Source organism: Tetranychus urticae, chromosome 2, assembly GCF_039701765.1.
Source record: "Tetranychus urticae isolate SD_2017Ah chromosome 2, NJAU_TeUrti_SD_1.0, whole genome shotgun sequence".
NCBI lineage: Eukaryota > Metazoa > Arthropoda > Arachnida > Trombidiformes > Tetranychidae > Tetranychus > Tetranychus urticae.
The window spans coordinates 11,191,525-11,219,402 of NC_142959.1; the positions used below are offsets into that span (position 1 = coordinate 11,191,525).

The window sequence follows — 27,878 nt, forward strand, 5'->3', positions numbered from 1 at the left end:
TTAATTTGTTTTGCATTGGTGATTGCTCTTTATTCATATACCTGGGATTTCCAGTTGAACTCTAAAATGAATACTTTTGCTATGTGCCGAGCTACAATCAATATAATTTTAGTCAGTTTTCGTTTCATCATCATTTTGTTTCTGATTAAGCGTCATAAAACTATTTCTTATTTGGAAAATTTGCATGAAATTGGAGTTAATCAAGATTGTGAGTTCAAAGGATTCATAACTCGACATCAAATGTGCAAAAATGTTGTATTCTCAATCTTCGTAGTCATTGAACTATCTCTTAATTTAGGGCATTTTTTTACTAATTATAATCTTTATGACTTTGGTCAAATTGTTTATTTTTTCCTGCTTTTGATTTATCCAAATGTAAATTTGTTGATCATCAGAGAAATTATTGGAGCTAGCATTCATTTACAAGTAGCATTTAAACTGGTCAATTCAAGAGTCGATTCATTAATGAACAAACAAGCAATAAACCAAGATTCATTGAAAAGTTACCGTCGACATTACAGTTTTGCGGTTAAAGCCACTCGATCGGTTGAAAACTACTTTCGATGTTATGTTACCTTTTTTTATGTTCAATATGCTTGTTACAACATAATGAATATTGTATGTGCGTTTGGGCCTCATCCATCAGCGAATATTTATTGGTTCTTTCATTTTATTGTAGACACTTTATTGATGATTTATCTAACCATTAAGTTGGTTTCAGTCAATTTCTTGTCGCGAAAAAGTTTGGATAATCTTTATGAGATTTCCTTTGAACTTGATACAATGGAACTGAAATACGAGGTTAGAGCTTTTCTTATCCCTTTCTAATGATTTCAATCTTACATTAAACTCCATATTATCAATAATTTACAGAATGCGATTTTCATGGGACGAGTTTTGTTCACCGATGTTGGCTTTACCTTTGCGAACCTTTTCACCATAAATACACAGTTTATTGCATCAATGATGACGTTGTCGCTAACTATAATTCTGGCTTTGGCAAACTTTCTTTATGAGTAATTATCCAATTTTTAAACTAACAAGATTGTAAGATTTAAAATAAATAAAAAATCATTTTGCACTCAAAAATAAATCAGGAGGAGGATGATTCACAAACATCGAGGATAGAGTATTTAAACTACGTACGCACCATTCCACACCAAATTGTAAAAACATATAAATGTAATAATTGAACAATAAAACACTAATAAAGATAATTTAATATAATAATAATTGTGATATTTAACGGGTGATCATGATTCAATTTTACCTGTCAATGGATGGTCAGCTGGTCGTAGATCAATTCAAGTAGGACTCGCATTAGACAAAATTGGAAACTATTTAAGCAGTTGGACAAATGACCCTCATCATCAATTAGATTTCATTGTAAACAGCTTAACCATTGAATAAACTTTACTACATTCAATTAAAGATTAAAATAAATTGATCGAAACCATTTAAAACCCATAATTTTCGTTTAATATGTCGAAGTATCTTCTTTAGCAAAAGAGTCAACTATACAAGGTAACTTTATACAAAGTGTACAATTTTGAAATCTTGCTTCATGTTATTTAGAAATGTCTTTAGAAATTGAATGTTTAGGATTGTGTGACCATTTCAAGCCATTTTCGTAAAGCTTCACCTAAAATTCTGGGCATCGAGTTAATGTCCTTCAAAATGATGTAAAATGGAAATGGGAATTTGTCCATATATGATTCAAATGTAACTTTATCTCCATCAAAACTAGGAACGGTAATATCAAGAATAGAGTCTTTGTTTGATAGACTATCCATGACCAGAAATACAGTGAAGACGCGCAATTCTTGTATATTGCGAATAGCCTGACGAACCATTGCTCCATCTTCATTCAAAAGACCACGACCATCTGAAATAATAATCAGCAGTTGAGAAACTGCGCAACTTTGAGCACTCTTACGAGAGGAACATTGGACCATATAAGATGCGGCGCTGGTTAGTAATGGGCCTATTCGGGTTCGTTTTTGTTCAAAGTTTAACTAAAATGGAAAATAGAGATAATTGTGAATTAGATCCAGAAATTTAAATATTAAAAGCATAAAAATAACTAAAAGTAGCTTACCTGTGAAAGTAATTTAGATCCAGCTGAATCTGTGAATGGTTCACCGAAAGAGTGAAGCAAGTTGACTTGTTCACCGAAACTCATAAGAGCTAATTCACCAGCTTCTATAAGTGATAAAGATTTACCTAAGAGAGCAATCGATTCGAATGCTATCTTTTTGGAATCATTGTCCAACATACTGGCAGAGTCATCGATTGCCAGAATAATCTGATATTGACGTTTACTTGGTTTGGTTCGTCTTAACCATATTTTATCCTTTTTATAAGAACTTGCAATGTATTCAATTACTTTTCGCATATTTAAACGCTTTCCCGTTCGATAGTCTCCTTTCATTTTAGCAGCTTTCATGGGTTCCAAAACTAGTTGTAATTGCTGGCATAATTCATAAACTAATGGTCCAACTGATTTCTCACATTGATTCCATGCATCTTTGCGAGCTTCATCGCTCATGAGTTGACTTTTTTCGATCTTCTCGTATAATTTATCAAACCACGATTGATTTGTTTGTTGGTCATCTTCGGTTTTACCAAACTGGCTGTAAAATTGAGATTCAAGACCTCGAGCAACTGTGGATGTTTCCCTGAAATCACCTTCTAAATCAACCATGTCTGCATCACAACCCTCAGGAGTATCCATAGTTTCACCAGTTTTTGTGTCTTGTTTATTTCCTAGCGATTTTTCTGGTTTCTTTTTCTGAACAGGACCTTCGTTAGGATCATCAGTCTCCATCTCTTCTGGTTCGATAAAATCTTCATCACTTTTAATCTCAGATTCTTCCAATTTATCTTCACACAAGTTTTCTGGTCTACTTTTAGCAGCATCAGCATCTTCTGCTATATCAATAACTTCTTTAGTAGACTCTTCATCTTCAGCACAATGTTGAACTAATGAAGATTCAATTTGCTTCTGATTTTCCTCTTTGTTTTGATTCGCTTCAGTTTTGGGCGACTCAGGTTCATGTCGCTCTAATATTCGTTGTTTCTTAGTTGCCTTAGAAGGCGTTTCACTAGTACTTTTATGTCCACGTTTTTTCTGTCTTGGTTTAGACACAGATCCACTTTGATTCTCCGATTCTTCATGAATAGTTGAAGATTTAATTTTACCTTCGTTGGACTGACCCTCGTGAGGATTTGAGCTGGTTCCAGCGCCTTCATTGTCTTCTTTGTTAGCATCAAGTTCACGTGCTCCTTCGGCCATGTTGCGTTCATCTTGCTGATAAAAGGGATCGACTTGAGCATTTGGTTTTAGTTCAGAGTCAACGCCAGAATCCATTGGAGCTTCTTCGGTTTCAATTTGTTGATTGTCAGGTGCGCTTGGATCTTCTGAATCTTTTTCTTCACTGTCTTTCTTTTCTGGGTCATCTTCTTTACCTTCATCATTCTCAACTTCTTCAGGAGCCTTTTCTTGATCTTCAGTTTCTTCATCACTTTTATTTGCCTCAGAAGGTTGATCTTGAATATCCTCAGGTACAGTCTCCTCGAAAGATTCATTTTCTTGTTCATCATTCAAATCTTTATCTTCTTTACTTTCAGCTTCCTCTTCATTATCATCTTCACCATTTTCTGAGTCACCGTCATTGCCATCCAAATCCATATCTTCTGGAAATTCTTCAGCTTCTTTACATTCCTCATCTTCTTCTTCTCCAACAGCTTTTTTCTTGAATGGATCTTGTTTCTCTCCTTCATATTCATCATCAACCTTTTGTTCATTAATCTCCTCATTTTCCGACTCATCATCATTATCTTTATTTTTATCCTTCCCTTCACTTTTATCTCGAATTCCTTGGTTATCATCTTTAGCAACCAGTCGATCATCACCTATCTCTTCACCACCTTCATCTCCATCATCATCGCCCTCTTCATCTTCGTCATCCTCGTCTTCATCTTCATCGTCATCACCCCACATTTTGTCATCTAACCCTTCAGAGTCATCGATATCACCCATTTTCTTATCCAAATCATCATCTTCATCGTCCTTATCATCATCACTTTCATTTTTATCATCATTCTCATCATTTTCATCAGGTCCGAAATCAGGAGCATCAAAGTCTTCTGACATTTCAATACCATTCTTCTCGTCTTTTATATCTTTATCGTCAGATTTGTCTTGTTCCTTCTGAGCTCCTGAAGGCATAGCTTCATCCAGTTGATCTTCAGATTCAATTTTATTAGAAACGTCTTCTTCTCCTTCTCCTTCACCCAAACCAGCATCAGTAAGATCTTTCAGCTTATCTTTATCAATGGTTTTTTCATTTTCATCTTGCCAGGGAGGGGGAAGACAGAATCCTTGCTTACAAACATCGGTAAACAGTCCAAGTAATACGTATAACAATTTACATCGAGTTCGGAATGATGATAAATTAAGACTCGTTATGTGAGTTAAAAGATCAACATAGCTGTTTAAATATTGATGAATGTGAGAGACGATATCTTGCAAGATTGGTTGGCTATCATCATGAATTGAACTTGAAACTGAACTAAGAACTTTTTCAATTTCTTTCTGCATTCGAGTTAGATTAAGCTCATTCAAAGCATTTTGTGATATTTTAGAGTAGATTTTATCCATTGATGTGTCATTAACCTCTTTGGGTTGATCTTCTTTGAGACGTAGAAATAGCTTTTGAATGTGTGACAGAACGGATACAAGGAAACATTCACTCTGGTTGAAGACAGCTTCAAATGTTTGATCACAATGTGATGATGAATCGTTTGAATAGTGACGGGTTTTAAAAATGGCCAGATCTTCAGATATTTGATTACATACCACCATTAATTGATCAGCCACAGTTCCAGTATCAGTTTTAGTAGAACCAAGGTGAGACTTCAATTCAGAAGATATTTTTCCAAGTTGTTCCCAAGCATCTTCAAGTTGAGATTCTGAAGATGCAGAAACTATCAATGACTTGTAGGAGGTTAAAGGTGAAGAGCTTAATAGCAAAGTGAGTTTGTCCAATTCAAGCAACGATTTCTCAAAAATAGATCGTAATTGTTCAATATCGGTTGAATTTGATTCAACTGGAAGCTCTTTTATTTGTCGAAGAGAACATTGCAGAGAAACATTGCGTTGTGAGAAGATTGAAATCCAATGATCATATAAAGATGGCGATGATAATTTGTTACCTCGATTTGAACAAATAGAGACAGTTTCAAGAATGTTTCGGAATTTTCTTAAAGAACATAATTGTTCAAAAAGCTTTGATTTTGATGAGATAATTTCATTGAGCATAAAACCTGCGGTTCCTTTTAAACGCTCAAAAACATTTTGGATTTCTTTTATGTCATTAGATGGATTGGTGAGAGCTACTTTGAAATCATTATAACGAGAAAGTATTGAATAAAAGTACTTATCCATGAAGTCAGTTTCATCTTTAGTTATTGATAAACCCCAAATGGGTTCAAACGGACGACATGAAGCTAGAACCGTTTCCAAATCAAAAGAATTGTACATTTCAACTCCTTTTTTGAATGAAATGCCCCATGTACCAAGTTGCTTGAGTAAATTAGAGAATGATTGTCTTTTCATGTTGTTTATACTTTTAAGTTCCTTTTCGTATTTTTCCTTTTCTTTGACTCCTGGAGGTATTTTAAGGTTCGCCATTTCTTTAATTCCTTCGATTATATCACCAGTGCGATTATCAACTCTCTTAATTGATTTTCTTAGACTTCTAGTCAAGACTTTGGTTTTCTTTGAATACTTTGAAACTTTTGAAATCAGTTGGTGTGAACGAGGTAATAATTTCAAATCAGAACAATGAATAGGTTCCAAAGGAGCAGCTGTAGTTTCCATTACTGTACTCTTAAAATTGAATGATTCAGTATTGGATTCCGATTTAGCCAATTTGAAGAAAGCAGTTGTTGGCACTGACAATGATTTATCATATTTTTTGGTTAAACGATGAAGTGTTTTGTGAGATTTTTCAACTTTGGCTTTAAGACTCCAAAAATTGCCATCATTCCAACGCATAATTTTTACAAAATCTTTAAGTTCCTTTTCAATGGGTTTTCTTATTCTGTCTATTTCTTCTGAAACACTTGACTTGAATTGCAGATAGTACTTATGAACGTTAACTAAAATAGTAAATAGAGGAAGTTGAGATCGCCGAGAGTCAACACATAGTTGATGATCGATGAAATTTTCGAGCAATCGAAGTCTTGGATTAAATTGACCAATTGTTGATTCTTCAAAAAATCTTCTGAGCAAAGTTAGCAACTGTTTTTCATTTTCTTCATTTCTTTCTTGATCGTTTTCTTCAGTTGTTAGGATGGAATGAATAAGAGAGTAAAAGTGAAACCAATATTTGCTCATTTGTTTGCTCTCAATATCATGATGAACAGAATCTAATTGCGTTGACCAACATTTAAGCTCCATTTTTCTCCACTTAATGATCAAAGATGTCACTTTAGATAATTGTTCTGATAATTTTATTTTTCGATGAGCCATTTGCTCCCAATCTTCAGCTGAGCGTAGTAAAACTTCTAATCCAGTAACAATTTTAGCCAACGGTGAATTGATGTTGAGACCGTAGAGACGTTCAATAATCAATAAAAGCTGATGAAGCATTGGATTACCAGGGAATTGAGGAAGAAGCTCACTGAGAATACGATTCTTGATTGGTTCAAGGATGTTGAAACATTCTCGCAGTTCCTCAGGCTTTGGATCTTTGTAAAAATTAAATGAAGATGAAGATGAAGAAACTGTTGAAGAAAGAGTTTTCTCAAACAAACATGTCATTATCCATGAGCTTTCAACTGACACAGAATCAAGATTACGTCCAAGAACAGGACCAACGATATCGACAATTTCTGCTGATACCTGATAGCGATAAGCTAAAGGTTTGAAGATATCAATCGATTTCGTTGATTGGCTTTGTCTTCTTAGCAGGATAGATAACAAATCTTTATGAAGATTGCATATTTCAATTATATCCTGTTCTTGAATAATTTCACGGTTAGATGTTGATTGTTGTTTGTTATTCTGGTCAATGGAGTCTTGGTTTGAATTGGTGGGATTTTTGATGAATTCTCGGAATTCATGTTCATATGTTGGAAATTTTTGGCTCATCTCTATTTCATCGAGAATTTCTTCCGGCAGTTCATCGGGATGAACTTTAGATTTATAAAGAAAAAGACTGTCTTCTTCTGCTTTCTTTTCCTTCCTTTGAGCTTCTTCTTTCATCCAGAATTTCAAAAAAGTATCTATTACTTTAAAAAGAGTAACCAATGCGTCTTCATTTTGAATGATGTTCAGATGAGCGGCGTTCAGTAATTCAGTCAGTGCTGATTTATACAAAAGGTTTGAAGAACTAATGGCTCCAATTTGGGTTAACGAAGTAAGATGTTTGAAGCCTTCTGATCGTACAGTTTTAATCAAATCATTAGCTCGAGAAATTGGATCCGAATTTCGTAGTCTAAACAAAGACTCAAGTTCATTGAACAAATTTTCACTGTTTTGTGTTTTATAAAGGTTGGTAGTTTTTTGAGTTAGCATCACATGAGAAGATAGATTTAATCCATATCTGGTTAATGATAGCCCTAAAAGCATTTCATTTGTAACATTGGCGTAGAGCGGATAATTGAAGCGAATATTATTGATGAAATTAGTGACAGACTTTTGAAGACTCACTAATTCGCCAATTATTTTCTCATCCAGACGATCAATTTTTTCAACAAGTTTAAACATTTTGTCCAAAGGCAACAGTGTCGACAAAAAGTGAACCACTTCATGCCTCAATTTTTGATATCTCGAGGGAACCGGGCGATACCCTTGCCGGGACTCAAGTTTTTCAATTTTCTTGAGAACAGTTGCTTTTCTTTTCAACGCTTGAGATACATGAAGGTGTTCTGAATTAGGAATCATATTTTCACCAGAATCCAAAATTGATAAACGATTATACGCAGACAGTTCTCCATCTAAGAAATTTAATTCTTCTTGGTAATGTAACAATTTGATTGACCATTTTTGTAGTGGATCAATTGGCATAGTCGGTGACCATAGGTGGGTTAAAATCGTACCAAAAAGTACCATTGCTGCACCTTGTACATTGGCATCAACTTTTCCATGATCTTCTGAAACCAATTGCCATAACTTGAGAAATGTAAGTCTAAATCGAGGATCCAACTGCAATAAAAAGTCATCAATAGTAGATTTAACATTGTTGACAAGCTCCAAAAGAATATCCAGAAAATTATTTGTAAAATTATGATAATTGTTATCAACGAGTGTCTTGAAATTGTCGAAGATGTAACTTTGAAGTTTTTCAACTGCAACTGCTTTACAATCAATAGTTCCTAAAACTGACGCGGAATTGAGCAATTTAGATGACAGCAATGTAAGTCCTGGTGATGAAGGTAAATGATAGCCAAATTTAAGCCACTCTGATTTTTCAATTTCATCATTTTGAATCTGTTCTGCAGTTTCCTTGGAAAGGAAAAGCGAATAAAGATTTTCACAAGTCATAATATATTGAAAATCAGATAGATGGTGAAGGAATGTTTCTTTCAAAAGAGAAACATTAATTGGCAGGCATTTGATTAAAAATGAATGCATCGGTGAAATACAGACAGTAGGAAGTAATTGAGTCACAGAAGTTATTGGTTCCAAACTTTTTAAATGACAAATTTCTTTCCAAAAGAACGTGAAATAATTTAATGGAATGACTAGCTGTGACATCATGTTGATAGGCTTTTCAAATGACAATGATATTTCTTGGTCATTTCTTTCATCGATATCATCATTTTGATCTTCTTTTTCCGAGAAGACTAAAGTTTTACGCATTTCATTTCCAATCAGGTCAAGTTGTTCTGATAATCCACTAAACTCTTCTTTGTACATTTTCCCATAAACTGCCACAATTTCATTTAAGAAACGATTTTTGTTGTGGTTTGATGTGAATTGAGATCCATTGGCTGCAAGTAAGCGACTCAATTCCAATGTTTTCACAAATAATGAGGCACATGAAGCATCTTTGTACAAAGTTAACGATTGAGATAAATGTTTTTTGAATGCAAAACATTCAATTGGTGTTTTTTGGTCAAGTCGAAGGCGAGAATTGAACTCTAAATAAAAACTAGAGTCAAAATTTAATTTGAAGGTAGGATGTGTACGAAGTTTGTCATAAACAATGACCCAAAGAGGAAGCAATTTTTCAAAGATGTGATTTTCATAGTCGGTAGTGTTGCAGTCAGATGAAACAAAACATTCAAATTGATGAATCCAAATGAGGATTGTGCGAAAATCGTAAAGTTCTTCGTCACTAAGAAACATGTTAGCAAGATTAGAATCACGTTGAGTTTTCAGATTTGTTAAAATCGGAGGAATGCACTTAATTATTAGTTGATTAGCACGATCAAATGGACGACTTAATAACGATGTTTTTGAGTTCTTTGTCAAATGCTGTTGAATCATATCTAGAGCCCAGTTGAAAATTTTCAAGGCCAAACAATTTAGATTCCGTTGGATATCAGCTGATTCTATTCCATTTAAAGAAGATGCAATTTTATTCCACATAATTGTATTGAAACGTATATCCATTGGTAAATAACCTACAGCTGTTGATGAGCAGGGAAGCTGATTGTCGAACATTAACACAGATTTTGATATACAATCAAAGAATGAAATATCAAAAGAAATTTCAAACTTGGAATTAACCAACTCGGAACGGTAAATACTGTCTTCTTTACTTGACCGAAGCAAAAATAACGCCAGGCTAGCGAATATTTGAATCAGATCAGGCTTGTTCAGTTCTGTGCTTTGGAAATCACGGTCCGATAAAGCAGAGGAAACAATTGAAAATTCGGTCTTAAGATTACTTATCAAAATATCACCCAATTTGACTCTAAAATCTCGCATAGCTAAGTCGAATTGATTTAAGCTAGAAGACGATTCCACTTGTTGATTAGTTGAACTGAAGAAAGATGATATTTCCGGATAATATTGGCAAATCTTTTTGATGTCTGTTCCACATTTTAACTCAAGCGCAATGCGGCTTGCTAATTGAACAAGATAACTACCATTCAATTGTTCTTCAGTGAGATTATAATTTGAATTCACTAAACTTGAATGATGGGCAAGAAGAGCATTTTGAAATTCATTACTTGTTAATCCAGCTTTGATCATTTGACAGCGAATATCCGATTCATTGAACGATGGTGCTACAAAAATTTCAACACCTCGATTCCGCATTGCTCTTGAAAGTTCACCATTTTTAGGGTCAATTGTAAGGAATAAACGGAAATTTGGGTGAGGGCGTACTACAGGAACATTTCCATCCACACAACCTTGTTCGTTGAGCACTAGTTCACCATCTGGCTCGAGGAGACCATTGAGACGATCAAGAACTGATGCAGGACATAGATTGGTATCATCAATCAATAACCAATCACCTTCCCGTAGAGCATCAACTAGAACTGAATCAATCCATTGGAAAGTCCCGCGTGATGTGAGAGACTTTCTTTCTTTGATGTGATCAATAAGTTTTTGGAGTTTTTTAGAATAAATTTCTTTTTGACTGTCATTGAGAATCACTTTTTCAACTATATTTTGAAGTTGCTTCAATCGCTTAAGACACTTGTTCGCAGTTTCACAACTAGAGCTCGATGTTTTATAGTTTGACCATTCTTTCAGTGTTTCCCTGGCAAGAGAATGATTTGATTCTACGGTTTTTAAACGCACAAAGTTCCAAATTAGAGGCTCAATTGAAGTTTCAATTCGTTCAATATCGTTAACTACGTCTTTTTGATTGAAACCACCAAGTAGTTCAATTGTGTCCATCTCAGAGTTAACGACGATAGTCTTGAGATTGACACCGACTAATTGTGATAATAAGTGCACAAGAGATGATTTTCCAGATTGAGATGAACCAACAATCAATGTCATCCAGTTCATTTCAACACATTTCATCAAGGCTTCGAAAATGGGTAACTGTCGGTATAACAGAAACCAATCATCTGTGCTCGAGACTTTACTTGTACGGGGGAGAAAAGAATGACCAACTTGTAATAAATCTGGATAAATGATCATTCTTGTGATGGACCGTTCGAGTTTACAATCAAAGACAGACTCGAATAATCTTTCGACAATTTCAATATCCTCACGGGTTCGGAACCGACGACTGTAAAGAATTTTCATTGAATTAGCGACGTTTTCATCAAAGTTTCCTTTACCAATCGATGCCAAGATTAACTGACACCAACGGAAAATATCTCGCAAATTAAACTCCCATGGAGATCCTCGTCGTCCAAAACTTGCACTTTGATCAATTTCTTTTATCAATTTTTCATTGAAAGTTACCATCTTGTCGATAATATAATTAGGGATAGTAGAAAACACATTGGAAACGATAAATTTGAGATCAGCTGTCGTCAGACTTTCAACATGAATAACAGTAAAACGATTGAGGAATGATTTAGGTAAACCTTTACGATCACCTCCTTGGGCGTGTGGATTTTGACAGGCAAATATTCGAGTTGCTTGTTTACTGACTGAAAATGTTTTACCAAGTTCTGGGATGAAAATTTCACCTCGATGATCAAGACATGCATTAAGACCCTCTAAAACACTCTGAGAGGCAAGATTAAGCTCATCAAGAAGTATCCAACATGAATCACTCTTTAAAGCTTGTAACAACGGGCCATCTCTCCAAGAAAATCTGCCTTCACATCCTTCAACTGGTAAATCAGCACCAAATAAATCACTTACGTCAGTTTGTTCAGACAAATTAATTCTAATTACTTGGTAATTGGCTGCTTTAGCCATAGATTGAACAAGACTTGTTTTACCAACACCAGGAACACCTTCAATTAAAATTGGCTTAGAAAGTTGCATTGCTCGAAGTAACCGTTGAGTATTAGAAGCTACTGTAGGTGAATCAAATATGTACATGGACGATATTGAAGATGGTAAAGTTGTCTTGTAGTTGCCTTTGGGAATAAAAAATGGAGCTATGCCGATAACATTTTTGTTTCCTGTGAGTTTAATTGAATTTGACGAGACTTTCATTTCTCCAAATGTTTTGTCCAAAATCGAAAATAATTTTGCTTCACATTCTCTTTTAGCATTAACAGCGTCACGTAAAATGGAACCAGAAGATCCCAAAGAATCGAGAAATACTAAATGTACAGCATGAGAAATGGCTTCAATGGGATTTAAGGTATTCTTTCTAATAGAGGAAGACTTCATGGTTGTTGATACAAAGTTAACCAGTGATAAGACATCACGGATACTAGTGAAATGTATTCCGCTTTCTTTCGTTTTTTTCAAGAACCATTCAAGGAAAGAACATAAACTAGAAACTATATTTTCTTTGAGGTTAACTGGTAAATCTAGTAGATTGTGGCTAATTATTTGACGGAGATCATTCAATTCAGTTGATGAGTAACACCAAATTTCGGTGAAACGGTTACGTAATGCTGGAGATAATTCTTTTTTACCATAATCGCCTCCAGGGTTCATTGTGGCAACCAGATGAAAATCTGGATGAGCTTTTATGATGAGATCGGAGTGGTTCGATTCACCCTTTCCTATGAAGCCTTTCTCTGTGAGCAAAAGAAGCCTTTCAGGTTCAACTACTGAATTTAATCTCTCTAAAACAGAATCGTCAGCAAGTGATATTTCGTCAATCAAAAACACTGAGCCTAATTGCATAGCTTTAACCAATGGTCCATCCACCCATTCAAATAAACGTTGATTAGTTTCATCATCGTCAGCATCCGAATGATGTCTAACTGGTCTCAAACTACCAAGAAAATCAGAGCTCTCTGAGTGCATGTGACAATTAACACTGAACAAAGGTTTGTTTCTAAGAGAAGCAAATAATTGACATATCGTGGTTTTACCACAACCAGTCTCTCCAACCAAAAGCACAGGTTCATTATATTTTAGAGCTTGGAATAAAAGGACAGCGAGTCTTTTTAAAGGTAAAGTCCAGAAAAGATGAAGGAAATCATCAGGGACCATTCGACTAGAAAGGCTTTCTTGGAAAAGTTTTTCGAACACTTCTTCTGGGTTGAAATTTTGAATATTGAAAATTTTTCCCAAAACTTCATGTATAACTTGTTCTTCAATCTGATTTCGTGAGCGACCTGCCAATAACATGTAACCTTCATTAGCTAAATGCTGATCCCAATTGTAAAATCGTTGAGAAGATGGAAAATCTTTAGAGAATAAACGATATCTTTCACCCCAGCGGAATAAATCTCGAAGGGTTACACCACCGTGCTTACCAGCAAACGATAAGCTAACACTTTGATGAAGACGATTTCGCAATTGAGTTAGAGTCATAACCATTTTCTTTGCATATGAAGGTGGAAGTAAGCAACGTTTTTGCAAGATAATTTCTAGTTCATTTGAAGGTATTTCATCAAAATGAAGCTCAATAAATCGATTTCTAAAAGCTCGGGATAATATTTTACGACCACCGTAATGCCCAGGAGGATTTTGTGTAGCAAAAAGTAGGAAATTTTTGTTAGCTTTGATGAGTTCTTGAGTTTCAGGAATGAAGAGTTCACGATTGTCATCTAAAACTCGGTTAAGTGCTTCCAAAACTTCAGTTGATGCAAGATTAAGCTCATCGAGTATTATCCAGTAACCGTTTTCCATCGCCTCTACTAAAACACCTTTTTTGAAAACTAATTTTCCTTCATCATCAGCGGTATAACTTCCAATGTACTCTTGTAAATCAGTGTGTTCATGATTGTTTACTCTCAAACAAACATTACCTGATCTTTTCGCCAGATAGTTGATCATACTTGTTTTACCAACCGAAGTTTCTCCTTGGATCAAAATAGGATAAGATCGTCCTAATGAAATAATACGAGAAACGTCACGCAAATTGCGGCTTACAGAGTCTGTGAGAATGTAAGTTTCATCAATCAATGGTTCATTTGGGCCTTTGGGGATCCAGTAGCCATCAATAAGAATATAATCACAATCCTTTGATTTCGGTTTTGCCAGCGTCATATTAGTAATTGATTCAATGTTTTTGCTTTTCAGGACATTTCTCAAGATCATATTCCTAACTAGTGAATAGGACTCAGCATTCAATTGAGTAAGGAATGATAAACAGAATGCTTCATAAAGAATTCTGAGAGACGAAGATTCGTCCCAAGTCGAGGCAACGACTACTTGCAAAGCTCTGCAAAGTGTTCGAAGAGTAAAGATAGGACTTCCACCCACAGCATCTTTGAGTGACTTTTTAGCTTCATGTCTTACATTTAAATAAAACTTGACAATCCTTTCGACAAGATCTTTTTTACCTCCAAAAGCTTTTTTAAGATAAGTTGAAACAAGTTCGCGTAAGTCAATTTCAGATTCAAGCTCTTCAACATAAAATTCTGTAAAACGATTTCTTATACCGAGAGGTAAATCTCGTTTACCGATATCAGTGGATGGATTCATACAGGCAAATAGTCGAAAATCTGGATGTTTTTTAACCGGTTCACCATCAGCTTTGTCTAAAAGAAGAACCTCATCCGATTCTAAGATGGATGATAAACATTGTAATGTTTCTGATTCAGCAAGATTGATTTCATCCAAAAGAATCCAATCTCCATGTCTCATAGCTCTGACAAGAGTTCCTTCTATATAAGTAAACACTAATGGCACTTCTTTAGAGCTGGATTTCAATTTGTTAATTCGATCACCAAATTTTCGCCAACGTTCCAATATACTAGCTCGTTCTTCCGAAGATCGATCTTTAAAAGTATTACTTCTACCCTCAAGAGCACGCCGTTGAATAATGAGTAGCACTTCTAAAAATTGATCCCAACGTTGTTGTCTGAATACAGACGAAACACCACGCAAAAATTTAGCATTAGTCTGTTGATTGAATGTTAAACTAAAAAGTTGATCAAATTCATCACGAAGTTGTTTCATGAGAAAAGATATTTTGACTGGTTTATAGCCTCCAAGGAGATCACAAGTGTCACTCTGTTGATTCATATTTATCACAGTTAATTGGCGATTCAAAAGATTACAAAGATATTGAACAGTCGAAGTTTTACCAGTTCCCGTTTCACCAACTAGCAAGACAGGTTCATTATATGAAACTGAACATGATATCTTTTCAAGTAAACACAGCGTTGAATTTGTTTTAGAAAAAGGAGTTCTATCTTCCAATGATAGTATTTTGTCAGATGCAGGCAAAACTGGCAAATTAGCTCGTCCAACTGTAACTAGATTGTTTTTAACAGAAATTTCAGGCTTTCGATTGAGTAAAATTTGCTCAGTAATTTTTGCTGCAATATTTAATTGAACTCCGACAGCTTGTGATTTCAGAGAGCGGACACTTCTATTGGAGATGTTTTCAAGAAAACAATCATTTGCGTCCAGCAAACAAGCCTCTCGTTGTGCATCATTGAGAACTAATTGTTGGAAGTATAAAGATATTCTTTGGCACCATTTGAGGAAATCTCGTAATGAAGCTTTTCGGTTTGAAGATGAGATGGGATCAAAATTGTCCGTTGATGACACATCATCAACCACAATCTTGTAAATTTCACATATTCTAGTGATGTTTTGAATCAAGTTTGGCCATCGAACAGTAATAATTTGTTCAAGTTCCTCATGCGTAGGATTGGTGATAGAAATTTTCTCACACATTTTAATTAACATATCTTTATCGACGTTTGAAAAGGCCTCTGTGTGACCGTCAGTAATTCTTCGAGTAAAAAATAAACGAAATCTTGGATCAATGGTTGCATTGGATGCATAACAACCGGGTATAGCATTAAGGGATCGAGATTTAATAATAGATAACAGGATTGTTAGAACATCAGCAGAGGCACAATCGATATCTTCAAAAACAAGCCAATGGCCTTTGATCAAGGCCTCTGTTAATGGACCTGGTTTCCAAATAAATTCTCCAATCACATCAGTACAGCAATAGGTACCAACTAACAACTTTCCGTCAACTTGATTACCAATTTGTATTTTTGTCAATTCTGGTGGTTTACACCGTCCAGTGAGCTCACTAAGATGCTCAATAAGACTAGTTTTACCACAACCAAGTGGACCTTCGAGAAGAACTGGACGATTTTCCGATAAAGCAACAGCTAATCTCATCAAGTTATCACGAACTGAAGGAATGATAACCATTTTTGATCCCTTCTCAGAACAATCAAGAGTTTCATTGAATTTAACCATGGGGATTCCATAAATATTCACAGAATTTCCAGCCATTAACTCATTGATTATTTTATCAGTTTTGGTAGGAGATAAGCTTTGGTTTAAATTGTAGATGAACTGATAATCCAATCTAAATTTGCGAAGTTGTTCAGGAGAGAAATTGCCAGCTGTTTTCATCCAGTCAAAGTACTCTTTATCAGATATATTACACAGAACCCGAATACATTGCATAGCAAGCCATTTGATTTCAGGTTTGTCATTATTCTCAACTAATTGCCATAACAGTCTCCAGTCCCAAGTAGACCTGTACCACGAAGGATCGGACGAAATAAAACAATAGGAGGCAAGAAGAGTTTCTCTCACTACACTAACTTTCTTGGCATCTTTAAAAGGAGAAAACCCTTTTTTAAATTTGAGAAAAGTTAATTCCTTTGCAAGTTGACTTTTACCAATTACTTGGCTCAGTTTACACCAAAACTTTCTTTCTTGTTCTTCCATTTTATCGGTCAGAAAAAAATTCAAGTTCAAATAAACAAACCAATTAACAGTTCACTGATTCCAAGCAACAGGATACAACCTCATAAACTAAATGTATATTTTTTTGAACAATTAACGTAATCTAGAAATAATTAATCAAAACTATTGAATATTAAATAGTAAATAACGTTTAACAAGTTTCACATAAAATATTGCAAATTAAATATTTCTTTCACCACGTTTAAACCATGTGACTTTTTTTACAAAACATCACATGTTTTTATGGCGCTCAGTTTGAAACAAGCAATTTAAAAAATCTTATCTTAATCAATCTTACAATTTTTAGTTTATTTGAGCATGAAGATTGTTATATTGATTTATTAATTTAAAATTTAAATTAATTTATCTTCAGAATTTTTTTGATATTCTGAGTTATATTAAATGTTGAGATACTTTTGGCTAGATGAACACGTTATTAATATTGAAGTTAGCTTATTTGTGATAGCTTAAGCCTTGAAAAATTTCAATTCAACAATGAGACCAACTGCGTGGACAAGTATTTGGCTACTGGTAAAAGTGTTTCCAATCCAATCATTCCCGATACTTCCAAAGAGTTTGAACATTTAGATCCTTCGTGGTCAAATTCATTGGCTGGACAAACTCGATTCGGGGCCTCACCAAATATTTTTTCGGTGAAATAAATCATTGCGTTTTTACCACTTTCCTCGCATTTTTGAGTTACTTTACTGTTAACAGATGATCAAAAGTAAGTTAAATCTTTAATTTCTAATTTAAAATACTTACTTGAATAAGCAGCTTTGCCATTTATTATATGCACAACAGGCAACTTCCAAATGGTGATCAATTGTTTTTACTGTGAAAGTCCGGCCAATGGAAGTCAAAAACGGGAAATAGCAATCTTGTTTGTAATTAACAGTGTTCAATACTTCATCGATAATACAAGGAGCATGTTTGGAGAACTCTAAATAAAGATAATATTCAAAAAATAGAATTATCGAGTGGTCAGAGCAAGATGTTATCTAGCAGCATTACCATCACGTAATTTTCCTGGTTCACAAAATTTTTTGAAAGTTTTTGATAGCTCTTTGATTATATTCTTTGCTAATTCTCTGTGAAATGGAGTTCCGCATTGGTTTACACTATCCGTCAAGCAGTTGAATGTTGATTGTGTAGTGCTGAAATAAATGGATAGTTCATTGTTTTAAATAATAGAGGCTCATAATTAAGGTTACTTACTTGCAAAGGTCATCCAATCCTTCCTTTTCACTTAAAACTCCAACTGAATACCTACGATTAGAGTATTTTTCAAATCTCTTGAAACACTTTTCAATCATCTTAAAATGACAAGGTTGCTGGTTTTTTTCAATTTGACGTTGATTAAACATCCAACTGGATTGTTGGACAAAATTTTGTTGGGATTCAGTAGAATAAGACAAAAAAGAAATGAATAATATCAAGCCGAACATTGTATAAAATTTGAAGAAATCGACTCTCAATCAATTATAGCTGTTAACCTTAAATGAGTAAAATAGATTTGAAAAGTGTCCACTTTGATTCTCAATTCATTGAAATCTGATTACTTGATCTAATGAAATGGTTGAACGATTAGGAATTAAGAACCAACCATAATTAATAAAAAGTTATGCTTCAATAACGTTTTACTAATTATAAATAAATGTTGGTGGACTGTTTTCTCATCATAAAAAACTTGAACCAATCAATTGTAACAAAATGTTGAAATACAATAAATAGTTTTTATTCAATTTAATAGCTGATTATTAAATTTTGTTTGTGCGCTTCAATTTGAGAAACAATTGAATTTTTAAAGTAATAAAAATTTTATTAGCACAGGAACAGGAAAATGTAAATATGCGATTAAATCGACTTTTATAACATCTTTTATGGTTTGTCTATGTGAATCCTTCTGAAGTGTCTTTAAATTTGTTTATTAAAACGATTATTTGTTGACTAATCTATTTACAGAATCCATTAATATTTATCAAGGAACCACTTTTACAACCTTAGACTTTTGATGGAAAGCAAAGGTAACACCACTATCCCAAGCACATTTCAACATTTGATCCGGAATACCTTTTTTATCGAAGCAATGATGCCAATCTTTTAAGTCACCATTACAGTCAGCATCTTCAGGAGGTGTCTTTACTTGAACACCATTTACACACCTTTTACAATTAAGTTTAGAGTGGGTATGACTGGGATGACCTTTTTCTAATTTGAATAGTTCTTTAAGTTCTGATAAACTGAAATGGCGTGCGACATCTTCCTCATTATCCACAACACAACTGCTTAAAGCTTTTTTATGAGTTTGACGTTGGAATATTTTTTCTTCAATACTACCAGTACACAGTAATCGATAGATAAAACATGTTTTACGCTGTCCATCTCTCCAAACTCTAGCCATGGCTTGACCATCATTAGCTGGATTCCAATCGGGATCAAACATAACAAGTCGATTGGCACCAATTAAATTCAATCCACAACCACCAGCTTTACTACTTAACATGAAGATAAATTCAGACCCATTAGGATCATTGAATCTTTCTACCACTTTGGCTCGTTTTTTAATCGTCATAGTACCATCTAGACGAACATATTGATAGCCTCGATGACGGCAAAGTTTTTCAAAAAGATCCAAGGTTTGCGTGTAATTGGAAACTAGAACAACCTTATCGTCTGTTGTAGTTTTGATTAGAGCTAACAAGTGATCAACCACTCTAAGTTTACCAGACAATTCAACTCTAACATTGCGAGAAGAAGCAGCAGATAATTCTTCAGGGAAATACTTGCGTAAGCTAGAGAAACCGGGGTCACTATTAACAGATTCGAGTATAAGTTCAGGATGATTACACAATTTCTTAAGGAAAGTGATAGCTTTGAGAGAGGAGTTCGCTCCATTTTTGCTTTCCATGTTCGTAATATTGGACACAGCTTTAGATTCAATAAATTTGGTATACAAGTTTTCTTGAAGCGGTGACAAGCCACAACAGACGACAAGTTCAACTTTTGATGGTAAGTACTTGGAGAGTAAGTCAGAAGTACGTCGAATCATACATTTTTGAACGATTGAAATTAACTCTTCTAATCGCTCTTTACCCAATTGATGATCTCGATCTGATGCAGCAGCATCTCTACCACGGAGAATTGGATTTTCATACTTTTTCTTAAAATCTTGAGCTGTACCAAGGATACCGCTGTTGACAAAATGAACTAAACTGAAGTATTCCAGCAGATCATTCTGAATCGGTGTACCAGACAAAAGAACTCTTCTCTTGGCATTAAGTTGATTTAGCGCTGTATATGTTTGATTTTCCATGTTCTTTAAACGATGTCCTTCATCACAAAGAATGAGACCAACTTCTCCGAGGTAAAGAACATTAGTATGCAGACGGAAAGTCTCATAGGAAATTATTAACACAGGAATAACACATCTTCTGCCACTAGAGTTTATAAAGGTTCGCAAATTTCTATCTATGTCGTCTTTTGAGCCATTGTCCACAGCATATGCGGTGAGACGACCCTGAAGCCATTTGTTGATTTCATTGTACCAATTTCGTACTAAACTGCTAGGACAAACTATCATAGCATTTTTAATAATAGGATCACCTTTTGGTCCTTGTCGTAAAAGGGTCCACATCAATGTAATGCACTGCAAAGTTTTACCAAGACCCATTTCATCAGCCATGATACACCCGTAACTTCCTTCGATTTGTTTTCCAGTGACACAGTCAAACATAAATTTAACTCCCTCACGTTGATGTGGCCTGTAAAAATTAAAAAAGTTAGTAAACGAGCTATAAATTTATCAAATTGAGAAACTTACCTTAAAATCCTTCCAAGAACCGGGTCAACAACAACATGTACCTCAATATCATCGGGCTTAAGAGATAGTTTATCATGTTCAGAATATTCTGGTGGTTCATATAATATCAATGCATTATCAGCAAAAGGATCGTGTAGTGGACGTTTTACGCCACTTCGTCTAATACCAAGAGATTTATAAAAAGAGCTGCCAGTGTATCCTTTGATAGGTACTTTGAAAGGCTGAGCTAATATTTGAGCGATTAGATCTTCATGTAACAAATTTTCTTTGCCTGGATCATCGTGATCTTTATCAACACGTCCTCTACTATTACGTTTACTGGGACGCTCATCGAAATCGTCATCTAAACCACTGCGACGTTTGATAACTTGACTCGGAGCCGTTTTCCTTTGCATTGCTGTTACTATCTTCTGACAAAGGAAAACCAATCAATAACTGAAAATTCACGATTCACATTTGGAAAGAATGAAAGATCACAAATTTAAAAAGACACACATGCACATCAAATAAATAAACTTGACGAATAAATTAATAAAAACAATGGAAGAAAATTGGCAATTAAGTTAAGAGTTTAACACAAGCTGTTTACCGCCAAAACAGTTGTCAGGTGAGAGGATTAGCAACATTGCTATGATGAAATGTTTTAGGAGTAAATTTTCAAAATTGCCGCTTATTTCTTTGAACTCTTCCTATCACCTTGGTTTCAGGAAGTAGATGTCGTGTTATATCTAGTTACTTTTTGGTCTTTTAGTAAATTGGTCTTTCAATTGTGAATTGATTTGCTTCAGATTTAATTGTGTTTCTTGTGTTTTCTTATTTAATTTAAGAATTTCCTATTGAATCAACATGGGTCACGCTAACATTTGGTGGTCTCACCCTCGAAAATTCGGACCAGGATCAAGATGCTGCCGGGTCTGCTCCAACCATCATGGTCTCATCCGTAAATATGGATTAAATCTTTGCCGTAGATGTTTCCGTCAATACGCTAATCAAATTGGATTCAAAAAGCTGGACTAAACATTTTTCTCTTAATAGAATGTTCAAGTTTTGTAAAATTATAAGCGGTTAGCTCAAAATTAAAAGCTATTATACCGTAACTAAATGTCTCTTTCTTGGGTTTCTCAACCTTACATCTACGTACCGGCAGATAATTTCTTGCTGATTTGCAAACTCTATCTTGAAATTAGCTTTATAATGGAATTTCATGAATATAAATAAGCTGATTTCTTCAGTATAGTTCTTTTCAGTAAGAGTATATAAATCGTGTATTCAAAGCTCTCGCTTGGGCTTTGCAAACCCTTAGTAATTCAATCAGACAGTCTTCACTATGAGCTATATTTTTACGTGTATCTTCCTTATTCGCGTTAATCAAATTCTTAGTTACATTTAGTTTGATTCATGATTCATGATATATCTCTCTCAGTTGCGAAAGTTTTGAAAAATACACAGCGGCCTAAATGTTCCATACTTTTTTTACTAAATTGCTAATTTACATTGTGTTTACATTGAATAGATACAAAGGTTCAATTGTCAGCTTAATTTTTACTCAATACTCAAAATTCATATCCCTCAAAGATTGTCAACGTTTATGCGGCTTTGCTACCAAATGATTGAGTGTTTTCTAGAATTGCATGCTAGTCATGATATACAAACGAACTCATTTAAAGATATAGTTAAACAGAAGTGATTGGAAATTCAAAAGAAAGGATTCGCAGTTAGTGTTTGTTTTGGGTCGTTTTTTAATTTAGTCATTCATCAACTGACAAATACAAAAAATCATGAGTTCAATGAATTATTCGTAAATATCCAGTTGATTTAGGAGCCAGGTCTTCCTGGTTACCATGAATTTTTCGATAGATCATATAAACAAATAAGGAGCCATATCAATTTAAAACTTCTGGAACTGTTTCCTTGCACCAGGAGCCTTTGCCACCTTCAAAACATTGAATTTAACTGTTTTTGCTAATGGACGACATTCACCAACAGTAACAATGTCTCCTAATGCAACATCTCTGTAAATAAATAAACAAGAATATTAGTAATCTGAGAAAAGTTAAGGCAAGAAAGTTTTAACAAGAAAACAATAATCAGATAACTTTAGTAGGTCTCAACACAACGCTTCAGAAGACCGTCGTGAATAAGTTTTCATCATGCAAGTCTTCTGTACGAGAGCAAAGTAATGGATAAATTTACCTGAAGCATGGTGAAAGGTGAACTGACATATTCTTATGACGCTTCTCGAAACGATTGTACTTCTTCACATAATGAAGATAATCTCTTCTAATTACGATGGTCCTTTGCATCTTCATTTTAATTACCACACCTCGTAAAATTCTACCTCTGATAGCAACATCGCCGGTGAATGGACATTTCTTGTCAATATAAGTTCCTTCTTTAGCCTACAGAGTTAAAAATAAATGGAAAAACGCGTCATTACAAAAGAGTTCAACACGAGGAATTCATATTACTCAAAGTTAACTTACCTCTCTTGGAGCTTTGAATCCTAAACCAACTTCTCGGATGTAGCGAAGAGTTTGCTTTTTACTCTTTTGCTTGCTGGTTCCAGGCTTTCGGTTTAAGAAGATGGTAGGTTGTTTCTGAAACGATCGCTCGGTCTAAACAAAAAAACACAAGAAAAGGACATTATAAACGATTGTCTAGAAATTAAATCATAATTAATTACTAACCTGATCAGCCATGATTATAATTTAATCACAAAACCTATTAAAATATAAGCTATTGGAGGTTAGATGAAAATTCACAATATGCAAGTTTAAGGAGGAAACGGAACAAGTCCGTAAGTTAAAGAGACATCTGGTGGTGACAAGTAGAACCAAAGTAAGAAGCGCGAGTTTAGTAATGAAATGTCTTTTTCTAATGCTTAATAAGCAGTGCTTATAGAGTTGTCAACACCTGATTGATTGTAACACATTTTGTTTTCATCGTTCTTTTGATCCAACATGACTCAAATCGGTTCTTCTAAAAGTCCATTGGAATATTTAACTGATGTAGTCGAGTATCGTTGTGATCATAAAAAACCAGACTATGAAAATGTCGAGCTGATTCGTAAAAATATTTCATTGGTGAAACAGCAATTAATCAATTCAAATTTATCAGTAATTGAACGTGAAAAGTTAATTGTCATCTTATTGGGCCTGCTTTACCATCCGTTTTTGAAACTTGATTTGAGACCAATTAAACAACATGTAGATCTATCTGATGAAGAATCTATACTTGAAGGTGAAGATGATGATTTCGAATCTAATGTCAACCTACTGACTGTCCACTCTATCATCCAGATGATTGCTGGCTTGAACAAAAACTTATATACTCTGATCGATTCTATCCCTTCATTGATGAAAACCCGAGAGAGGATGTTTCTGGAGATGGATTTATCTTACAAAACTATGCTATATTCAATTAGTGTCATCTCATATGTTGGTTATGGATTGGAGAAAACGATTCCTGATAATTGTCATTTTTACCCGAACGTTTTTTCAGGTCAATATATTCTTATTCGTCATCTTCCGATCCTACATCTTCTCTTGTCCCGGAAAGATGATTATGCAAATGAAAAAGGACTTGTTTTGAGCAGTAAATTATTCAAGAGGATAAATCCTGGGTCATTGGATGTGGCTGTTCTTGACTTACTCGGTGCATCACCAATTGATAGTGCATTGATGAAAATAATGAAATACAGCTGTGATCGAAATGCAAGGTCAAATGCATTTGAAGCATTCAAATTATTGATTAACTGTTTCAAATTACCTGCCCGGTGTCAATTTCTACTTAAGATTCTTGCCAATCCTGCTCAAGAACAAGGAGCTCAAAGATTGGTTTTGACAATTTATAAAGATCTTTTTGTTTACGAAAAAGATTGGAAACCATTAATTGGCAACACTATGCTTCAAATCATTCGTAAATCCTTTGAATTAAGCTTACCAAATGGTGTAAACACTGATCTGGCAGAGAATTATGATTCAATATGCACTATTCTTAATTTTATAAGATATCTTTTATTGAGAGATAAATATGATCGCAACGAGACCAAGATATGGAACATAATTGATTCACTGAGAAAAGACAGCATTGATTTAATTTGGCAAGCAGTACAAATCTCAAGAGACATTTATAAGGCAAGGTTACATGAGCTGGAGCAACCAGAGTCCCGAAGTAAAGAGGATCGAAACTGTAATGATGTTTTCAAAGTTGAAATTTTTAATGATGATGAAACGGAGGTAACTCCACAGCTTACAGAAGAACAGGAAAAAGAATCTCTGACGTGTGGACTGATCAATTTTGAATTGCTTGAAAGTCTTATCCGACGAATTGATGATATTATTGCTGAAGCAAGGTAGAGTCGTCAAATCACTTCAATGTAAGTTAACTTTGGATCGGATCCTTTTGTGGCAGATTTTCAATTAATGTCGGAGATTTCCCCTTCTTCACATAGTACTGTTCAAATCTCATACCAAAAATTTTTATCAACTCCGGGATTATTTCGATGAATTTAAACTGGCACTTAAATTTTGCATACACCGATGAGGTGTAAAAGATTCATCCTTATCGAATGGAGCATTTTGTTAAAGAGATCTAAAAAATGTTTAGCTATTTTCTTATGTTTATAAAAAAATGTTAATAAAAAGTTGTATCCTCTGTTTCCACAAATTTGAAAAAAATTCACATTATGAATGAAAAACAAATCTCTTCAAGATTCAATTCATTTCAATTATTAAGCTACAATTGATTTCCTCTCCAACAAATGAATCCTCAGGTTGTTCAAATATGTTTATTGATAGTGGCTTTGATCCAAAAAATATCTTATACTAGGAGTTAGTGGCAGTTTAGGCAAGTTGCAAAGTCTCAATACAAATCGACACAAAAATTGTAAAGATGGGACAGAATGAAACCTCGATACTGGTTTAATAAGTCGAACGGGTACTTTCTGATTATTTGGAGATCGAGCGCAAGAATAACAAAATATACCCGCTTTGGATTTTTTCATTGACTCTTCAATAAGAGTTATAACACTAGGATATGCTGCTGGCAGTGATGGTTGCGAGGTGAAACTAAATAACCCATTGTTATGTTCCACTCGAGTGTGATATGTTCGACCATTGGATCGGAAACTTAAGCTCAAAAGGTGGTGATCATCAGAAGAGTCTCTCACCAAAAAAGAACCATCCCCAGCATTAGATAACCTGTAATCGGCTTCACTGCGACTAATTGGTCCCCAATACCAACCACATTTAGCCAACCTGACCAGTTCATAACCAAAATCTGATTTAAATCTGTAGAGATTCTCTTTCAACAAGAAACTTGAATTACTTGAGATCGGTGGAGGTGGAGGAGATACTTCAGGTGGTGGAGTTTCATAATTATATTTAAATGGAGGTCTTTTAATTGGACTTGATGAAACACTATCAACAACATCGCCATCTTGAGAGTCACCTTCATCTGCGTACGGAATCTCCAAATCAATATCCTGAAAGAAAAAGCAAAAATATAAATTAAAATCCTGTTATTTTCAACACCACCTATTCTTGAAGACATTTACTTACAGGGTTAAAATCAAGAAGATTTTCGGGTATCTTGGTAATTGATTTTTCATTGAATTCATCGCTTTTTGACGAGCTTTGGTCCATAAAAAATGTTGAGGTAACAACTTGAGGGTCAATGTCTGGCTCGGTGTGCTTCTTTCTCTTTCTACCATCAATTTTACGGCGAAATGAGCGAAACAATGAATTGATTGGTCGATTTATTGTAAAATTTGGACCTTGACTATAAAATTTATTCTCATCCATGTTATCAATATCAATCGTTGAATTATGTTGAAATTCATTGACAATTTTTTCTTTCTCTTCATCGCCTCCATCAATAGTATCCGATTTGCGATTTTTCTTGCCCATCAACGCTCTCTTCAATCTTGAAATGGACTTGAATCGGGCCATGGTATCAATAAACAAAATATGGCAAATGTTCAATAGTGTATTTCAAGCTGAACACGGATATTAAGAAAAAAAGAGTCACATTAAAATGTCAACACATGTATAATGGATTCAAATTATTTTATGAATCATTGTATTTCAATTTACTCACAATTATCTGAGATCATTCCAATAAGCTAAAGATTGAAAAAATTATTTACAATAAGAACACAAAAAATATGTTAACGATGATGACAGACGAAGAGAGTAAGGCAAACTTTATCGATAACTCTCAAAAAAGTTTCACAAGTGTTAACATATTCACGTTAGTCAACAATTTTTCACTTAAAGTCAGTCGAATCACTTATCTCGAAAACTGAAAGTAATTTGAAATTAATACCGGGATCAGAGAAACCAAAAATAAATTACAGTTGGGCAGATGTAAGCCAAAGAGTATTATTTTTGGTAAACTGGCAAGGTTAATGTCAAGTCAAAAACCGAGATGAATCAATCCATAGAAAGCACTGACAAATGTCAAATTCACTCAGTTACCTTTAGACTATAATACACCTTTCTAATGGCAATATGATAAAATGTTTTTAAACACGGTAAAGATGAATTCTAGGAACAAAAATCAAAGATTTAAGTTGAACGGAAAAGCAGCTTCAACACAATACCCAAAGGTCAACTTGAGTCTCATCCTTGTAAGATAGGTTTACTACTTATGCAAAGGGATAACCTTTTTGTAGTAACCTGATGACTGAGAGTTTGACCAGCTTCTCTAGAAAACATTAGTTTGGGTTAACAATTTGTGAACCTAATTATTGTCGTGAAATTTTCTCAATCAAATTTAATTTCCGTTATGAATATGAATAGGTTGTCACTTGTATTTTTTCAACTTTATACTCCGGGTGTGTCTTTGTGTGTGTATGTGTATAAAAAGTTGTTTCGGATCTTTTGTTATTATTCAACTCCACACTTTTTGATTAACACTGATTATACACTTTTTAATTTACACAATTCACATGAATGTACATTGATGGGCTCCCAACAATAATTATTAAATAAATTTAACTCAAATATTGATCCAGAATGTCACAATTAGATTAAGAATATAACTTTAAAAGATGAACATGTGTTGAGCAAAGAAACTTTCAAAGAAAGCTACAACTGTACAGAGGAAGAAAGAGTCAGAGAAAGGCAGAGACATAAGACGGACCAGGGAAGAGACCTTACGTTAGAGGAGTAAGAGGAAGAGAAGGGCAAAGAAGATGAGAAGATGTGAAGAAGATAAAGATAGAAAAGAAAAAGGAAAGCGTAGGTTTTTGAATGAAAATTAGTAGTGGTAAAAATACAAGAGGCTTAGGACCACCAGAGCTTTAACTAAACCTTA

General features: G+C 34.4%; 7 protein-coding genes across 7 annotated transcripts; 2 read left to right on the plus strand and 5 right to left on the minus strand.

Annotated features, from left to right (window-relative positions):
- Positions 1 to 1,456: 1,456 nt before the first annotated feature.
- Positions 1,457 to 16,905, minus strand: LOC107359690 (midasin). The gene is made up of 2 exons (XM_015926223.3): positions 2,099 to 16,905; positions 1,457 to 2,015 (listed from the first exon to the last, which is right to left on the minus strand). Exons 1-2 carry the CDS (start codon positions 16,715 to 16,717, stop codon positions 1,599 to 1,601), a joined length of 15,036 nt encoding a protein of 5,011 aa, XP_015781709.2. The 5' UTR covers positions 16,718 to 16,905; the 3' UTR covers positions 1,457 to 1,598.
- A 314-nt stretch (positions 16,906 to 17,219) lies between these two features.
- Positions 17,220 to 18,298, minus strand: LOC107359397 (uncharacterized). The gene is made up of 4 exons (XM_015925881.3): positions 17,954 to 18,298; positions 17,750 to 17,892; positions 17,501 to 17,678; positions 17,220 to 17,442 (listed from the first exon to the last, which is right to left on the minus strand). The coding sequence occupies exons 1-4, from the start codon at positions 18,181 to 18,183 to the stop codon at positions 17,220 to 17,222; spliced, it is 774 nt and encodes a 257-aa protein (XP_015781367.2). The 5' UTR covers positions 18,184 to 18,298.
- Positions 18,299 to 18,451: 153 nt separating this feature from the next.
- Positions 18,452 to 21,184, minus strand: okr (DNA repair and recombination protein RAD54-like okr). The gene is made up of 2 exons (XM_015926676.3): positions 20,559 to 21,184; positions 18,452 to 20,499 (listed from the first exon to the last, which is right to left on the minus strand). Exons 1-2 carry the CDS (start codon positions 20,951 to 20,953, stop codon positions 18,717 to 18,719), a joined length of 2,178 nt encoding a protein of 725 aa, XP_015782162.2. The 5' UTR covers positions 20,954 to 21,184; the 3' UTR covers positions 18,452 to 18,716.
- Positions 21,185 to 21,333: 149 nt separating this feature from the next.
- Positions 21,334 to 21,655, plus strand: RpS29 (ribosomal protein S29). Its single transcript, XM_089267093.1, has one exon. The coding sequence runs from the start codon at positions 21,405 to 21,407 to the stop codon at positions 21,573 to 21,575; it is 171 nt and encodes a 56-aa protein (XP_089123219.1). The 5' UTR covers positions 21,334 to 21,404; the 3' UTR covers positions 21,576 to 21,655.
- A 618-nt stretch (positions 21,656 to 22,273) lies between these two features.
- On the minus strand, positions 22,274 to 23,312 carry RpS11 (ribosomal protein S11). The gene is made up of 4 exons (XM_015926514.3): positions 23,246 to 23,312; positions 23,042 to 23,173; positions 22,752 to 22,957; positions 22,274 to 22,570 (listed from the first exon to the last, which is right to left on the minus strand). Exons 1-4 carry the CDS (start codon positions 23,255 to 23,257, stop codon positions 22,447 to 22,449), a joined length of 474 nt encoding a protein of 157 aa, XP_015782000.1. The 5' UTR covers positions 23,258 to 23,312; the 3' UTR covers positions 22,274 to 22,446.
- A 92-nt stretch (positions 23,313 to 23,404) lies between these two features.
- LOC107359916 (glomulin) lies at positions 23,405 to 25,261 on the plus strand. The gene has a single exon (XM_015926511.3). It carries the CDS (start codon positions 23,519 to 23,521, stop codon positions 24,914 to 24,916), a length of 1,398 nt encoding a protein of 465 aa, XP_015781997.1. The 5' UTR covers positions 23,405 to 23,518; the 3' UTR covers positions 24,917 to 25,261.
- Positions 24,497 to 27,179, minus strand: LOC107359917 (uncharacterized). The gene is made up of 4 exons (XM_089267087.1): positions 27,038 to 27,179; positions 26,658 to 26,682; positions 26,120 to 26,556; positions 24,497 to 26,043 (listed from the first exon to the last, which is right to left on the minus strand). The coding sequence occupies exons 3-4, from the start codon at positions 26,507 to 26,509 to the stop codon at positions 25,348 to 25,350; spliced, it is 1,086 nt and encodes a 361-aa protein (XP_089123213.1). The 5' UTR covers positions 26,510 to 26,556; positions 26,658 to 26,682; positions 27,038 to 27,179; the 3' UTR covers positions 24,497 to 25,347.
- Positions 27,180 to 27,878: the final 699 nt, after the last annotated feature.

Coding starts and splice junctions, on each gene's coding strand:
- LOC107359690 (XM_015926223.3), bottom strand. CDS start 16,717: ATGGAAGAACAAGAAAGAAAGTTTTGGTGTAAACTGAGCCAAGTAATT. Junction 2,016..2,098: donor GATCTAAATTACTTTCACAG/GTAAGCTACTTT, acceptor TTTCCATTTTAG/TTAAACTTTGAACAAAAACG.
- LOC107359397 (XM_015925881.3), bottom strand. CDS start 18,183: ATGTTCGGCTTGATATTATTCATTTCTTTTTTGTCTTATTCTACTGAA. Junction 17,893..17,953: donor GGATTGGATGACCTTTGCAA/GTAAGTAACCTT, acceptor CATTTATTTCAG/CACTACACAATCAACATTCA. Junction 17,679..17,749: donor ACCAGGAAAATTACGTGATG/GTAATGCTGCTA, acceptor ATCTTTATTTAG/AGTTCTCCAAACATGCTCCT.
- okr (XM_015926676.3), bottom strand. CDS start 20,953: ATGCAAAGGAAAACGGCTCCGAGTCAAGTTATCAAACGTCGCAGTGGT. Junction 20,500..20,558: donor GTTCTTGGAAGGATTTTAAG/GTAAGTTTCTCA, acceptor TAATTTTTACAG/GCCACATCAACGTGAGGGAG.
- RpS29 (XM_089267093.1), top strand. CDS start 21,405: ATGGGTCACGCTAACATTTGGTGGTCTCACCCTCGAAAATTCGGACCA.
- RpS11 (XM_015926514.3), bottom strand. Junction 22,958..23,041: donor GATTCAAAGCTCCAAGAGAG/GTAAGTTAACTT, acceptor TTAACTCTGTAG/GCTAAAGAAGGAACTTATAT. Junction 22,571..22,751: donor CACCTTTCACCATGCTTCAG/GTAAATTTATCC, acceptor ATTTATTTACAG/AGATGTTGCATTAGGAGACA.
- LOC107359916 (XM_015926511.3), top strand. CDS start 23,519: ATGACTCAAATCGGTTCTTCTAAAAGTCCATTGGAATATTTAACTGAT.
- LOC107359917 (XM_089267087.1), bottom strand. CDS start 26,509: ATGGCCCGATTCAAGTCCATTTCAAGATTGAAGAGAGCGTTGATGGGC. Junction 26,044..26,119: donor ATCTTCTTGATTTTAACCCT/GTAAGTAAATGT, acceptor TTTTTCTTTCAG/GATATTGATTTGGAGATTCC.